This window comes from Theropithecus gelada, chromosome 3, assembly GCF_003255815.1.
Source record: "Theropithecus gelada isolate Dixy chromosome 3, Tgel_1.0, whole genome shotgun sequence".
NCBI lineage: Eukaryota > Metazoa > Chordata > Mammalia > Primates > Cercopithecidae > Theropithecus > Theropithecus gelada.
In genome coordinates, this window is record NC_037670.1 from 174,245,504 (window position 1) to 174,261,226 (window position 15,723).

At 58.3% G+C, this 15,723-nt stretch overlaps 1 protein-coding gene across 1 annotated transcript in view; it reads left to right on the top strand.

Annotated features, from left to right (window-relative positions):
* The window catches only part of SSPO (SCO-spondin), a 57,017-nt gene extending 44,586 nt beyond the window's left edge, over positions 1 to 12,431 (top strand). The window contains 23 exon segments of the mRNA XM_025379868.1: positions 410 to 541; positions 636 to 882; positions 1,152 to 1,304; positions 1,380 to 1,426; positions 1,617 to 1,961; positions 2,273 to 2,440; positions 3,175 to 3,305; positions 3,547 to 3,671; positions 3,944 to 3,990; positions 4,250 to 4,528; positions 4,819 to 4,977; positions 5,129 to 5,245; positions 5,653 to 5,791; positions 5,928 to 6,130; positions 6,302 to 6,429; positions 6,531 to 6,673; positions 6,765 to 6,811; positions 7,614 to 7,831; positions 8,483 to 8,578; positions 8,753 to 8,813; positions 9,625 to 9,755; positions 11,249 to 11,399; positions 12,257 to 12,431. Coding sequence (XP_025235653.1) covers positions 410 to 541; positions 636 to 882; positions 1,152 to 1,304; positions 1,380 to 1,426; positions 1,617 to 1,961; positions 2,273 to 2,440; positions 3,175 to 3,305; positions 3,547 to 3,671; positions 3,944 to 3,990; positions 4,250 to 4,528; positions 4,819 to 4,977; positions 5,129 to 5,245; positions 5,653 to 5,791; positions 5,928 to 6,130; positions 6,302 to 6,429; positions 6,531 to 6,673; positions 6,765 to 6,811; positions 7,614 to 7,831; positions 8,483 to 8,578; positions 8,753 to 8,813; positions 9,625 to 9,755; positions 11,249 to 11,399; positions 12,257 to 12,279 — 3,290 coding nt within the window. The 3' untranslated portion in view covers positions 12,280 to 12,431.
* Positions 12,432 to 15,723: the final 3,292 nt, after the last annotated feature.

Consider the following 15,723-nt stretch of genomic DNA (forward strand, 5'->3'; position numbering starts at 1 on the left):
ACCCCCAAGCTTCAGCTGCTTTAATTGGCCCTCCCCAGCTCACCAGGCCCGTGGCATGGGTTCCCCCAGGGCTCCCCTCCTCTGTCCCCACCCACCCTCTGGGGGGACACAAAAGAGGCTCCAGGTGACACTGTTGGCTTTTGAGACCCACAAATGTAGTCCACCTCCGCAAACGTTTACTGGGTACCAGGGTAGGTGCTGAGAACTCACAGGAGGTGAGAGGAACTTACTGTCTACCTAGAATGTCCCAATCCCAGAGTCTTCCTGAGTCTTCTGTGTTTCAGTGGGCACCAGTGTGGGGGATGGGATGGGTCCTGTAGCTTCATGGATGTAGGGAGTCCCCAGCAGGGAAGAGGGAGGGTTTCTGAGCCCTGGGCCCTCCTGACTCTGGGCCCCCCCATCTGCTTAGAGGCTGGCTGCCCAGCAGGCATGGAGGTGGTCACCTGTGCCAACCGCTGCCCCCGCCGCTGCTCAGACCTCCAGGAGGGAATTGTGTGTCAGGACGACCAGGTCTGCCAGAAGGGCTGCCACTGCCCAAAGGGTAGGTGCTGCCCTGTCCTTTAGGAGTATCAGGGTGGCTGAGTGGGAAGGTGTGGATGGGGCCAGGGGTGCCAGCTCCAGCCATTGCCCCACAGGGTCTCTGGAGCAGGATGGCGGCTGCGTGCCAATTGGGCACTGTGACTGCACCGATGCCCAGGGCCACATTTGGGCCCCGGGGAGCCAGCACCAGGATGCCTGCAACAACTGCTCATGCCAAGCTGGGCGGCTCTTCTGCACGGCTGAGCCCTGCCCGCCTCCCACCCATTGTGCCTGGAGCCGCTGGTCGGCCTGGAGTCCCTGCAGCCACTCATGTGGGCCCGGAGGGCAGCAGAGCCGCTTCCGGTATGGGGCTGGCAGGGCTAGAGGTCCCCTCTGCCACCCAGGGCCTCACTCTGCAAGGCACAGTCTCCCTTCTGACAGAGAGTTCCTGGGTCCCGCTGTCACCAGCGACAGCACCACCCCAGACCCTGGGCCAGCTCTGTCCCTGGTTGCCCTGGCTTCTCCTTAGCTGTCTCCATGCCCACTCTGAGGTGTCCCATCAGGGTGTCTCACCAGAAGACAGACAAGTGATGAGGGGCCTGGGCCATCTCTCACCTCCTGGCCCCACCCAGGTCCTCCACGTCGGGCTCGTGGGCCCCAGAGTGTCGGGAGGAACAGTCCCAGAGCCAGCGCTGTCCTCAGCCCTCGTGCCCACCCCTGTGCCTGCAGGGCACTCGCCCCCGCGCCCTGGGGGACAGCTGGCTGCACGGGGAGTGCCAGCAGTGGTGAGTGCAGGGCAGGGAGTGGGGCTGGAGCCGCCCTGCCGGAGAGCAGTGTCCTGAGTCCTGGCTCTTTCCCAGCTCCTGCACCCCGGAGGGTGTGATCTGCGAAGACACGGAGTGTGCAGGTCTGGGCTGCCTCTGGATCCCCGCCTCAGCCATGCTTCTAGCCTCACGCCTTGCCTGCCATGTGCTCTGGGTCTCATTTTCTCCCACCTTACTTAACTGCCACTCCCTGGGCCACCATGCAGGTCCCCACCCAGTCCTGTGGCCTTGGCTCCCTCCACCTCCTCTGACCTCACCTGTGCCCTCCCACAGTGCCTGAGGCCTGGACGCTGTGGTCCTCCTGGTCTGACTGCCCTGTCTCCTGTGGAGGTGGAAACCAGGTCCGAACCCGGGCCTGCAGGGCCGCAGCCCCTCACCATGGGAGCCCACCCTGCCTGGGCCCTGACACCCAGACCCAGCCTTGCGGGCAGCAGCCTTGCCCAGGGCTGCTGGAGGCCTGCTCCTGGGGCCCGTGGGGGCCCTGTTCCCGCAGCTGTGGCCTGGGCCTGGCCTCTCGCTCTGGGTCCTGCCCCTGCCTGATAGCCAAGGCGGACCCCAGCTGCAATGGCACCTTCCTCCACCTGGACACCCAGGGCTGCTACCCAGGGCCCTGCCCGGGTGAGTGTGCAGGGGAAGTGAAATCACCTCTCCACTTTTCCTACCTTGGGAGATTCAGAAAATAAATATTTTTCTAGTTCCCGGATGATCCCTTCAAATAAGCCTGCCCTGTCTGTGCCCCCATGTTTTGCTCAGTTCCTTTCATCTTCCCACCATCTCTTCCCTTGGGGCCCTCCTTGTGGGGTGAGAGGGCGTCCAGCCAGCCCAGCCTTTCAGGCCCCTCTTGCCTGTTTCCTGTGGAGGGCGTCAGCAGGGCTGGGGTGAGAGGGCAGGCAGGGGAGAGGGGGCTGACACACCCCTCTGGTCCCTAGAGGAGTGTGTGTGGAGCAGCTGGAGCAGCTGGACGCGCTGCTCTTGCCGGGTGCTGGTGCAGCAGCGCTACCGACACCAGGGCCCGGCGTCCCAAGGGGCCAGGGCAGGCGCCCCCTGCACGCGGCTGGATGGCCACTTCCGGCCTTGCCTTATCGGCAACTGTTCTGGTGAGGCTCCAGGAGCAAGAAAACAGGGAGCTGAGCAGGGCAGCAGCCACCAAGGGTCCCTGTTGGAACTCCCTGCTCCCCTCACAGCCAATGTAATGACCCCAAGACCTCAAAGCGGCTGCCTGCACCTGTGCCTGCACCCATGCCTGCCCTCGAACCCAGCCACTCCCCTGTTCTCCCCAGATACTCCGTCACAGCTGCACCCCCAATCCCTCACCACAATTTGTCCACCCTGCAGTTGCCAGCCCGCCTGTGACTTTGGCCTGTGTAGCTGCCCTCTAGGAGGGTGTCTTACCTGCCTCCTGCTGTGGCTGCCCTCCTGCCCTCCATCTCTGCCCCTCTGTCTCCCATCTGCCAGTCTCTGGAGCACCTGCCAGGCCCTTCACTCCTGCCAGGCCCCTCACTCCTGCCAGGCCCCTCACTCCTGCCAGGCCCCTCACTCCTGCCAGGCCCCTCACTCTGGCAGCCCCCTCCTCAGCTGCCTCCTCCAGGCATCTTCCTGGCTCTCCAAGGCCCAACCCATCCTGATCTTCCCTGGAGGTGCCCACAGGAGCTGAGTGGGTGCCAGATGGGGAACACTGGTTTGTTCTGACATGTGGAGGGTGGGCATCTTGTACTCTTGCCAGGTGACCCCAAGGGGCCTCAGTGGAACCATGCAGCATGTTCTCTGGGCTTTGGGAGTGGTGTCTCTGGGCTGTTCCCCCACCAGCCTGCCTCTCCCGCATCTCCCCCAGAGGACAGCTGCACGCCTCCCTTTGAGTTCCATGCCTGCGGCTCCCCCTGTTCTGGGCTCTGTGCCACACACCTGAGCCATCAGCTCTGCCAGGACCTGCCGCCCTGCCAGCCGGGCTGCTACTGCCCCAAGGTGAGAGCTGGGAGCTGGGGCAACTCCCAAGAAAAAGGGGGTCCTCTGCCCACACTCCCACTCCTCCTCCTCTCTGTGATGTCCATGGTGACCCCACCTCCTTCAAACTCCTTGGAACTCGGTGCCTCCTCCCAGTTTGCCGTTTACTCGGCATCATACATCTGCATGTGCTGCAGGCAGGGCACAGTGCTGGGTGCTGGGATGACACGATGATCACTGTCCCGTCTCTCCTTCCACCCAGGGGCTGCTGGAGCAGGCTGGGGGCTGCATTCCCCCGGAGCAGTGTAACTGCTGGCATACCTCAGCAGCAGGAGCCAGGATAACCCTGGCCCCTGGGGACCGCCTGCAGCTGGGCTGTAAGGAGTGGTGAGTGATGGGGGAAGGAGTGGGTGTAAGGAGTGGTGAGTGATGGGGGAAGGGAGACAGAGTGCTGGGGCCAGGGAATAGGGCAGGGAGGCCTGGGGGGCCCAGTCCAGCCTCAGGACACAGGACCATGAGATGCCAGAGTTTGCAGCTCCCTTATCTTGCCCCAAATGTGCCTAGGGCTCAGGTTACCCTTGCATGACCGCCCCCCCGCCCGGGAGGTCCTGGGCTGGGTCCTGCCTCCCTTAGTCTACCCTGACCACCCCCTCCCGCAGTGAATGCCGGCGTGGGGAGCTGCACTGCACCAGCCAGGGCTGTCAAGGTAACCCTGACCTATGGAGACAACTGTCCCCATTGCTTGGGACTGGGGGGCTTCTGGGATGCAGAACTTTCAGTGCTAAGACGGGGACAGTCCCAGGCAAACAGGGATGGTGGGTCACCCTACCCTGCACCCACACCACCCTCAGCCTTCCTGTTTCCAGCACTTCCTGGTCATGACCCTGAGCCCCGCCTGCCTGTCCCCGGGGTCTCTGGGCTGGGGGGCGGTCACTGGGAAGGGCACCCACACCCTGCCCTTCCAGGTCTTCTGCCTCTGAGTGAGTGGTCCGAGTGGTCGCCCTGTGGGCCCTGCCTGCCGCCCAGCGCCCTGGCCCCTGCCTCCAGAACTGCCCTAGAGGAGCGCTGGCTCCAGGACCCAACCAGCCTCTCTCCCACCTCGGCCCCGCTGCTGGCTTCAGAGCAGCACCGCCACCGGCTCTGTCTGGATCCTGCGACAGGGAGGCCCTGGACTGGAGCCCCTCACCTCTGCACTGCACCCCTCCGCCAGCAGCGCCTCTGCCCTGACCCTGGAGCCTGCCCTGGTAATGGGGAGAGGCAGAGGTCACAGGACAGGAGGGGCCTGGAGTGCGGGTTGGGGGAACTTTGTGGAAGGGGCTAGGCTATAGAGCGCATTGATCTGTTGCCCCTCCTGCTTGCCTCTAGGGCCTGCAGGATTTGAAGCTGGGGTGGGGTCCGGGCAGGAGCTAGAAAGAGGAGCTGGAGGGCGTAGAGGGCTTTAAGGCCAGACGGAGCACTTGCAGCCACAAAGCTCAAGGCTTGAGGGGAAGGCTGGAGATGGGCCTGGGTACTGACTCCATTGTGCCTTCCCCAGACTCATGCCAGTGGAGTCTGTGGGGGCCATGGAGCCCCTGCCAGGTGCCCTGCAGTGGGGGGTTCAGGCTACGCTGGAGAGGGACAGAGGCCCCCACTGGAGGAGGCTGCCGGGGGCCATGGGCTCAGACAGAAAGCTGCAACAGAGGGCCCTGCCCAGGTAACTCCCATCCCCACATCCAGAGGAGGGTCTGGGACAGGAACATCTGAGATCAAACCTGAGGGGAGAGTCGGCTCTACCCCAGAGCCGTGCAGTAGAAGTGGGGAGCCAAAAGTGTCCCCAACACAGACTCCTATCATCTGGTCCTCAGGTGAGAGCTGCGAGGCCCGAAACACTGTATTTACCCTCGACTGTGCCAACCAGTGCCCACGCAGCTGTGCCGACCTCTGGGACCGCGTTCAGTGTCTACAGGGACCCTGCCGCCCAGGTAGCCAGCAGGTCCCACCACCTGGCTGGGAGTTCCCGGAAAGCCTGGGCCTCCCCCGACTGCCTCCTGCTCCCAGAGAGAGTGTGATCTCGGGCAGGGGTGGGGGAAGTTCAGGCTGCTGGGTCATGAGTGGCGGGGCAGGAAAGTGGTCACTTTCAGCAGCCAGCTCTGAGTCCTGCAAGGAGTGAGCGTCACTCAGGGCCACTGTTCCATGTGGATGCTCAGGTGGCTGTCAGGGTTACTGGGTGGTGCCCACACAGGCTAGAGCAGCCCTTTCCTGTGCATGGGCAGTGGGAGGTACTGTGGAAACCAGGCTTTGGACTCGATCTGGTTGCCGGGGGAGGATCCACTGGGTAAGCCCTGCCTGAGCACCCAGTTTTGTTCGGCCTCTTTACCCACATCCCTAGGCTGCCGCTGTCCCCCTGGCCAGCTGGTTCAGGATGGGCACTGTGTGCCGATCTCCTCTTGCCGCTGTGGCCTCCCTAGTGCCAATGCCTCTTGGGAGCTGGCCCCGGCCCAGGTGGTGCAGCTGGACTGCCAAAACTGGTATGGCTGCAGCCCCGCCAGGGCTAAGGGAGCTTTGGGTGGAGGCAGGGGGCAGGTCAGCCTTCGTTGGCATTGCTGGGGAGCAAGGGTTCTGTTCACCCTGACTGGAGCCCTTTGTGCTTACCCCTGTCCACAGCACCTGTGTCAACGGGTCCCTGGTGTGCCCACACCAGGGGTGTCCAGTCCTTGGGCCTTGGTCAGCCTGGAGCAGTTGCTCGGCCCCCTGTGGTGGGGGCACTATGGAGCGACATCGGAGCTGCGAGGGAGGTCCTGGGATGGCACCATGCCAGGCCCAGGACACGGAGCAATGGCAGGAGTGTAACCTGCAGCCCTGCCCTGGTGAGTGCCCTGGGCGGCAGGTGACTGACCCCTCCATTGCTGCCGAGCCCAGGCCCTGCCCCAGCCGTGGGGGGTAGGTGTGGGGAGAGGAGGTCGGACTCAGGGCAGCCCCCTCCCTGGGACTGGAGTTGCTGGGTCCCTCCCATCTCCCTATCTGTGTGCACCCCACAGAGTGCCCCCCTGGCCAGGTGCTTAGCGCCTGTGCCACCTCATGCCCACACCTCTGCTGGCATCTGCAGCCTGGTGCCATCTGTGTGCAGGAGCCCTGCCAGCCTGGCTGTGGCTGCCCTGGAGGGCAGGTGGGTATTGGGTGCTGTGTTCTGACTCCCTGTGGGGGAAGCCGGCAGGTGGGGAGGGAAGAGGCGGTGGTCTGAGTGTCACTGAACCTGCCTCGCTGCAGCTGCTGCACAATGGCACGTGCATGCCTCCCGCTGCCTGCCCCTGCACCCAGCATTCTCTGCCCTGGGGCCTCACCCTGACCCTGGAAGAGCAGGCCCAGGAGCTGCCCCCAGGGACTGTGCTCACCCGGAACTGCACCCGCTGGTGAGGGCCTGGCCCTGGGGTGGGGAGCAGGGATGAGGAAGGGTGGGGAGGAGGGCATGGGAGGCATCTGAGTGTGCTTCTGTCTTCCCAGTGTCTGCCATGGTGGAGCCTTCAGCTGTTCCCTTATTGACTGTCAGGGTGAGATGTGGCCGTCCATGCCCTTTGCACCTCCAAAGTCAAGGCCCGGGACTGGCACTGAGGAGGAGAGGAGGGCCCTGCTCACAGCCTAGACAGAGCTTCAAGAAGCCCTCCCCTGTCTGTCCACACTGACCTCTCTCTAACCGGAGACCCAGCACCCCCTGCCCAGGGCTCCCTGGGGTACTCAGTGTGGTCTGCCCCACTTGTGGAGCATTCCCTAGCACACGGTGTACACAGAGCCAGGGCTGCGAGTGACGCCAGGAAGTGGAAGGTTCTTTCCCTGCCAGTGAGGAAACTGAGGTCTGGAGGGGTGAGTGGAAATGGGGCCTGGCCTGGCAGCCCCTGGGCAGTAGCATTTGCCCTGTGCAGTGCAGTGCTGCCCCAGTCTGATCAAGACCAAGGGCCCACCCACCGTGTGCCCAGCTCTGCCACGCTGGGCTCTGTGAATGCAGACGCAGCATGGCCAGCCTCCAGGCAGACCACCCCCTAGAACAGGCAGAGACAGGACAGTCTCCAGGCCTCTGACAAGCAGGCAGCACCCCAGAGGGTGAGACATCAGTGCCGAGAATAGAGGCTGGGTGGACAGGATTGGTCAGGGAGGCTTTTCTGAAGGAGGTGAGACCTGGCCTGGGTCCAGCTAGTGTTTGAGTGGGTGGATAAGAAAGATCAGGAGGTGTGGTTGGAGGCTACTGCGGCTGAGAAGGCAGGACGGGGACATGAGGGTGCTCAGCTTGGGAGGGGCGGAATCGAGGCTGGATCTAGGGCTGACTGGAAAGGTGGGTTGGATGGTCTTCCCTGGCAGAGTGCCCCCCTGGAGAAATGTGGCAGCAGGTGGCCCCGGGGGAGCTGGGGCTCTGCGAGCAGACATGCCAGAAGATGAATGCCACAGAGACCCGGAGTAACTGCAGTTCGGCTCGAGCCTCGGGCTGTGTGTGCCAGCCTGGGCACTTCCGCAGCCAGGCAGGCCCCTGCGTCCCCGAAGACCTCTGCGAGTGCTGGCACCTCGGGCATCCCCACCTGGTGAGACACAGAACCCCCTCTGCTACCACCCACCCATTCCTGACCTCAAGCCTCCCCATCTGTCTGTAACTCCACTGGCTCCTCCCCCTGCTCCAGGCCCTGCAGCAGCCAGCAGGGCTCCCCTCTCCCCTTGGACTGTCTCTGGCCCCAACAATTCATCTCCCTCCTGGGTCTCTTGTTGCCCGACTCCATCCAAGCCCAGTGCCCCAGCTAGGCACTCACAGTCTGGGCTTGGGGATCAGGAATACTATTATAGAAAAGTCTACAAGTTGGAGCTGGGAACGGTGGCTCACGCCTGTAATCCCAGCACTTTGGGAGGCCAGGGTAGGCAGATCATGAGGTCAAGAGATCAAGACCATTCTGGCCAACATGGTAAAACCCCATCTCTACTAAAAATACAAAAATTAGCTGGGAGTTGTATATTCCCAGCTGTAATCCCAGCTACTTGGGAGGCTGAGGCAGGAGAATCACTTGAACTGGGGAGGTGGAGCTTGCAGTGAGCTAAGATTACGCCACTGCACTCCAGCCTGGCAACAGAGCGAGACTCTGTCTCAAAAATAAATAAATAAATAAATAAATAAATAAGTAGAGAGAGAGAGAAAGCTACAAGTTGGCAGAGACCAAGAGGAGGCTCTCCCCTACTCTCCCCAGCCTGGATCTGAATGGCAGGAGGCCTGTGAGAGCTGCCTCTGCCTCAGTGGGAGGCCTGTCTGCACCCAGCGCTGCTCCCCGCTCACCTGTGCTCAGGTACTCCCTGCATCCCTGCTACTCTCCAGGGTGGCTCCCCCCTCACCTGTGCTCAGGTAGCCCCTGCAGCCCTACTACCCTCCTGGTTCCTCAGGCTCCTTCCTGGGACCCTCCTCTGGGGAGGGCGGGCCGGACTCCAGGTGTCAGGACCACCTTGGTGCTCTCTCTCTGCAGGGCGAGGAGATGGTGCTGGAGCCAGGGAGCTGCTGTCCCTCTTGCCGCAGGAAGGCTCCGGGTATGGAGGGAACCTGGGCACATTGGGGGGTGCCTCTCCCTGGTCTAGACCCTTCTCCTCTGCCGCCCCACACCTGGCCTTTTCAGCCTGGCAGGTGCCTGCCTGTTGCCTGCCTCCCCCAGGCCGACCCGCCATGGGGATTTGAGGAGTGAAGACCCCAGCACATATCACAGTGCCTGGCTGCCCCACCCGGCATGTTCCCCTCAGACCCAAGCCCTGCCCCTCTTCCCACAGTCCCCTCAGTCACCTCCTCCTCCTGTGCCCTGTCCCCCCCACAGTCCCCTCGTCACCTCCTCCTCCTGTGCTCTGTCCCCCCTAAGTCCCCTCAGTCACCTCCTCCTCCTCTGCCCTCCCCCAAAGTCCCCTCAGTCACCTCCTCCTTCTGTGCCCTCCCCCACAATCCCCTCTGCCACCTCCTCCTCCTGTGCCTTCCCCCACAGTCCCCTCAGTCCCCTCATCCTCCTGTGCCTCCCCTTACAGTCCCCCAGTCACCTCCTCCCCCACAGTCCCCTCAGTCCCCTCCACCTCCTGTGCCTCCCCAACACAGTCCCCTCAGTCCCCTCTTCCTCCTGTGCCCTCCCCACAGTTCCCTCATTCCCCTCCTCCTCCTGTGCCCTCCCCACAGTCCCCTCCCCTCCTCCTCCTGTGTCCTACCACAGTCCCCTCTGTCACCTTCTCCTCCTATGCCCTCCACACAGTCCCCTCAATCACCTCCACCTTCTGTGCCAACCCCCCCCCCACAGTCCCCTCAGTCACCTCCGCCTCCTGTGCCCTGCCCCCACCTCCTGCCACTCAATGCCCCTCCCCACAGAGGAGCAGTTGCCCTCCTGCCAGCTCCTCACGGAGCTTCGAAACTTCACCAAAGGGACCTGCTACCTGGACAAGGTAGAAGTGAGCTACTGCAGTGGGTACTGCCCGTCCAGCACCCATGTCATGCCAGAGGTGAGCCACGGACCTGCCGTCCAGGCCAGGGGAGTCGCATTGGCCAGTGGCTGCCGAGGGCTGCGCTGAGCCTGGGACCTGGGCACAGCCAGAGGCCACGAGGCATAAGGTGCTTCTCATGGAGATAACAGTGGAGTCAGGGAGGCGGATGGTCGGAGCTTTCCCCAAGGCAGTGGTGTGCACCTGTGGGTTGGCCCAGAGATTTTACTAGGTGCCTGACCCCCTCCCACAAAGGTCTTCTGTGGCCCCACACCATTCCCAGAATGTGCCCGCTGTGCCCCTCAAGGCAATGAGCCAGCAGTCCAGCAAAGAAAGGCATGGAGGAGCTAAGCTAACCTCTGAAATTAGAACTCATCACACGGTGCATGAGAGCATGAGGGCTCTGCCGGAACGCCCTTTCTACAGAGAGGATCACCGCACACGTTTCCCACAAGCTGTCCGAGCCAGGCTGGCTCTGAGTCTTGGGCAGGGCTCCACTCTGCGTTTGCCCTCTGTGGACCCAGAAGCCCTGATCCTTCTTAGGATCATCCGAGGGGCTCTGTGCCCACCCTGAGTCCCCTCAGCCTGAGCCTGATGAGCTGTGACCTGAGCTGCCTCCTGCCAGGGTCCTCTCTCCAGCTCCACTCCCACTACCGCCTGCCCCTGGGCCCACCTCGCAGTGCTCTGCGGCCGTCCCTCCCACCTCAGTCCACCTGGTTTACCTCATCCTGGAAGACAAGGATGCTTTTCTACCTGGTCCCCAAAGACACAGCCCCTTAACCCTCAGCCACTCTACGGCTCCCCCAGGTGCATCCTGGACCTCCTGGAAATACCTTCCCAAATCACTTTTGGAATTTTTTTCACACTTTTAGAATTTTTAAAACATAGAGTGAGAAAAGAGAGAGAGTAATTAAGAGATGCTTTTTTTTTTTTTTTTTCCTGAGGGAAGAAATTGATAGTGGGATAGAAATTGGAGGGATAATTTTTTGCTGAATAACCTCTGGCAGTTTTTGAACCTGGCATTGTACGAATGTACTACCCATTTCAAAGCAAAATTATAAATAGAATTATACATAAAATTAAATGATATGTTCATAGGACTCTGATAGAGGTGCTTTAACCACAGTGCACAGGGATCTGCTTTGGAGAACTCACTTTGCATTTGGGACCAGAACTATGCAGTTAGAACTGACTTATTTGTAGTTTCATATATAAGTCTCTGTCCCACTAGACTCAGCCCCTTGCGGTAGGAGTATGTCTTTCCCCCTGCAGCCAGGAGGCACTGATGGGCACGTTAAAAGGATTCGTTTAACCTGTAGGTTGTTGGACATTCAGACAGTGGGGGTGAAGGAGGTGGGCTTCTTGCAAAAGGGGCTTAGCAGTGGCCCAGCCACCCTGCTCAGTGAAGAGGGTGTGCTCTGGCCCTCCTGCCATCCCACCCCGCCTAAAATGGGAAAGGCCACGAGGGGAGGAAACTCCATTTGGCCCTAGTTCACCCACTCCCTCTCGCCCAGGAGCCATACCTGCAGAGCCAGTGTGACTGCTGCAGCTACCGTCTAGACCCGGAGAGCCCCGTGCGGATCCTGAACCTGCGCTGTCTGGGTGGCCACACAGAGCCCGTGGTGCTGCCAGTCATCCACAGCTGCCAGTGCAGCTCCTGCCAGGGTGGGTCTGGGCAGGGCTCCGGGCAGGGAAGGGATGGGGAAGGAGCCTAGGCAAGGACCCAGTGTTTTGAACTAGACCCAGGAACACACACATAGCTCCTCGTTCCATCATTCTTCGTTGAGTTCTTCTAGTCCATGTTTTTCCTTCTTCCCAGTGTTCTTGTTCATTTCATCTCCTATCATGTGTAAGTGTGGGTGTCTGGAGTAACTGTACCTTGTTCAAACCCCAGCTCATCTGTTTCCTTGCTCAGCCTCCCTGACCTCATCTTTTTTTTAATTTGAGAAGGGGGTCTCACTCTGTCACCCAGGCTGGAGTGCAGTTGCGTGGTCTCGGCTCACTGCAGCCTGGAACTCCTGGGCTCAAGTGATCCTTTCGCCTCAGCCTCCTGAGTAGCTGGGACCACAGGTCACAGGTATGAGCCACCATGCCTGGCTAATTTTTCTTTGTAGAGACAGGGTTTCACCACGTTGCCCAGGCTGATCTTGAATTCCTGGGCTCAAGTGATCCACCTGCCTTGGCCTCCAAAAGTGCTGGGGTTACAGGCAGGAGCCACTGTGGCCAGCCCCCTGACCTCATCTTTTAAGCAGGGCTAACACTGCTATGCAGGCTTGTTGGGTGGACCTGGTGAAGGCATGCATGTGAAGTGGCTGGCAGGTGCCTAGTTCTGTTAAGTACCTGCCATATGATAACCTGAGGTCCCACTGTGTGGCAGGTGAGGGGGAAACAGGTGGGAGGCACCAATGCCGCCTGGGTGGAGCACAGTAGAAGGCCTGGTGTTGGCTCTGGGCTTTCTCCTGGCACCAGCCTGACAAGTCTGCTTCTCTTACTAACCCATCTCCCCCTCATGTGTCCCCTAGGAGGTGACTTCTCAAAGCACTAACAGGCTCCGCTGGTTGAGTCTACAGCCGTCCCTCTTGTGATCATGGGACTCAGCAGCACTGACCATGTCCTCCCACACTCTCCCACCTGCCCCCAACTGGGGGTCCATGACTTGGCATTAGCATGTTCCAAATAAAGTGACACTGGCAACAAGTCACTGTGCAGCGTCTCTATCCTGGGGCTCAGAGGGAAGAGGTAGGGTGGGCCTGAGTCCTGGCCTGGACCCATGTGAGGACTTTGTCTCCTGGAGACCTCTGCACATCTGCTATGGACTCAAGATGGCATTCCCCATGACTGGTGAACCTGGACAAATCATTCCCATATCTGAGCCTCAGTTCCATCTGTAGCAGGACAGGGTTGAATGGAGCCTGAAGACCTCCCGTATTAGACGTCACCAGTGTCCCAGGTCATATTCCTCCACCCAGTGTGATTTCAGCTGTGGAGGACAGTCTGCTACATGTGGGCTGATGTCTGCTTCTCCCTCTCCTTTTTACAACCTCCTTTTTACAACACCACTCTGCCCACCTCCCAGTTGCTTTCCTTGTTTTATTCACCCCAAAGTCCTATCCTACCCTGTGAAGCCAGAGATAGCAGCTAGCTAGAAGCCACACTATTGAGCTAAGTATTGGGGACAAAAATTGAAAGAGGCCCCCTGTGCTGCAAGAGACTAGCTCATCCTGTTGCATGTCCCCATGGTCTCCATTCCTCTTCAGGAGACCAAGCCTCCCCATTTGTCCCTCGACACCACCACCTCTCATGACATCCCTCTTGTAAATCCCAGTCTCTCCTGATCCGCCCCCACACTGCCTCTCCCTCCCAGATACCCACTGGGGTCTCTGAGACTCCACATCTGTCTTCCGTAGACTCTGCTCCATCATCCCCATCTCCAAAGGCTTCTTCCACCATCATGTCATGACTGACACTAGCTTGCCCATCCCTTGAAGCCTTTACCTGGAAGCTGAGACTTCATCCCCCCTCCAGGCCAGGAAAAGAGATACTTGTCTTCTGTGATGTTCATGTTTATTGTTTCTGTTGGGCCAGTTCTCCCTGTTCCTCCTGCAAAGAGCCCTCTTCCTGGGTTGTCTGAGCCACTCTGTAGTGACACCACCCTCCCTGACTCCCAACTGCCACCCTGGTCACTCCCTATCATCCATAGAAGAATTTAACTCATAGCCCAGCATTCCTTTCCACCAATTTTCAGTGTCCGTGTGGATACTCTACTCAAAATTCTGGTCTCACATTCTTTGCCTGCTCACCTACAATGACCTTCTTCCCTCTGTCTTGGGAATCCACTCCCATGACTAGACCATTTTCAAAACCTCGCAGATATTTACTTACTAATCATGACTTCCCATCCCTCCAGCTGACTTGCTCTAGTACTCCACTGCTATAATTTATGACTGCTTTTGTGATTTCAATTTCATTGACCCCACCACTTTCTCACTTTTTCATTAGCCTCCTATCTTCCCTCATGACACAGCTTAGATTAATGGTCTATATAGTGATTCTCAACATCAACTGCACATTAGAAGCACATGACATGAGGAGCTCTTTAAAAATATCAATGCCAGCTGGGCATGGTGGCTCACACCTGTAATCCTAGCACTTTGGGAGGCAGGTGGATCACTTGAGCCCAGAAGTTTGAGGCCAGCCTGGGCAACATAGTGAGATCCCAGCCCTACAAAAAGTTAAAAAAAACAACTAGCCAGGTGTGGTGGCACGCTCCTGTAGTCCTAGCTACTCGGAAGGGTGAGGTGGGAGGATCCCTTAAGCCCGGGAGGTCAAGACTGCAGTGAGCCAAGATCACGCAGCTGCACTCCAGTCTGGGTGACAGAGTGAGACCCTGTCTCTTAAAAAAAAAAAAAAAAATTAAACAAATTAAAAAAATAAGTGCCCATACTCCATCGAAGGCCTATTAAATCAGGATGTTTGAAAGGTCCATGGGCGACTCCAATGTGCAGCTGGAATTGGGAATCACTTTCCTACCATTATGATTACGCCAGTGCAAGTACTGTTCACTCCCTTGCTTTTCTGTGCCTCCTTCATACCCACCTGGCATGGCCGGGCGCGGTGGCTCATGCCTGTTATCCCAACACTTTGGGAGGCTGAGGTGGGCGGATCATGAGGTCAGGAGATCGAGACCATCTTGGCTAACACGGTGAAACCCCATCTCTACTAAAAATACAAAAAACTAGCCGGGCGTGGTGGCGGGCACCTGTAGTCCCAGCTACTCGGGAGGCTGAGGCAGGAGAATGGCGTGAACCCGGGAGGCGGAGCTTGCAGTGAGCCGAGATCGCGCCACTGCACTCCAGCCTGGGCAACAAAGCAAGACTCCGTCTCAAAAAAAAAAAAAATAAAAAAAAATACCCACCTGGCAATACTCCAAGCCAGGATGAAGTCAAATATCTGCCCAGCTTTCTGTTTCTAAACAGAATTTCACAGCTAGGCTTTTTTTAACCTTAAATTTGTGATCATAAACTTCAAATTGGCCTCTAATTCAAGGTTTGAGGTAAGCTCTATTTCCCATTCTCCAAGATGACTTGGTATACCTTCTATTCCCCCACTTCATTTTCATGAGATGATCTTGTCTCAAAAAGACATCATTGGATGGAAATTCCGTCAGTAAATCTACAAACAAATGTACATCTACTCCATCTTCTTCTTCCCTCCTGGCATAATCAAGTGTTCCTACACGGGCCAGACACAGTGGTTCACGCCTGTAATCCCAGCACTTTGGGAGGCCAGTGCAGGTGAATCACTTGAGGTCAGGAGTTCAAGACCAGCCTGGCCAACATGGTGAAATCCTATCTCTACTGAAAATACAGAAATTAGCAGGGTGTGGTGGTGCATGCCTGTAGTCCCAGCTACTCAGGAGGCTGACGCAGGGGAATTGTTTGAACCTGGGAGGCGGAGGTTGCAGTGAGCCAAGATTGTGCCACTGCACTCCAACCTGGGCGACAGAGCGAGACTCTGTCTCAAAAAAAAAAAAAAGAAAAAAAAAAAAAAAAAAAGAAGTGTTCCTATCCCTAGGAAGAGTCCTTGATACTCTGTTCCTAGACCCTCCTGCTTTGTCAAGGACTTGGGTCCTTGCACTATCCCCCTTTGAATCATCAGTTTCCTTCCTATCAACACAGAAACAAGATTTTGTGTCTCATATCTTAGTCCCACTGCTTTGATTCCCCATTTCCCCCTAGATACTGCTCCATTTTTCTTGGGAAAATGGAAAACCTTTTATGGAAAAACGTGTCAAAAGAATGATTTACCCTAGCTGTCCTCCAGTTTTTTAACCCCCAAAAGAGAATCTGTTATAAAGACATGGATAACTCATGGGTAAAAATATAGCTCTTCAAGGTAGTGATATAGCCGAGGTGGGGAGTGGCAGGCCACTTGGAATCCATAGAGTCCTCACTGTCTGCCTTCTCCTCCACATTTGTTGTGTCTCATT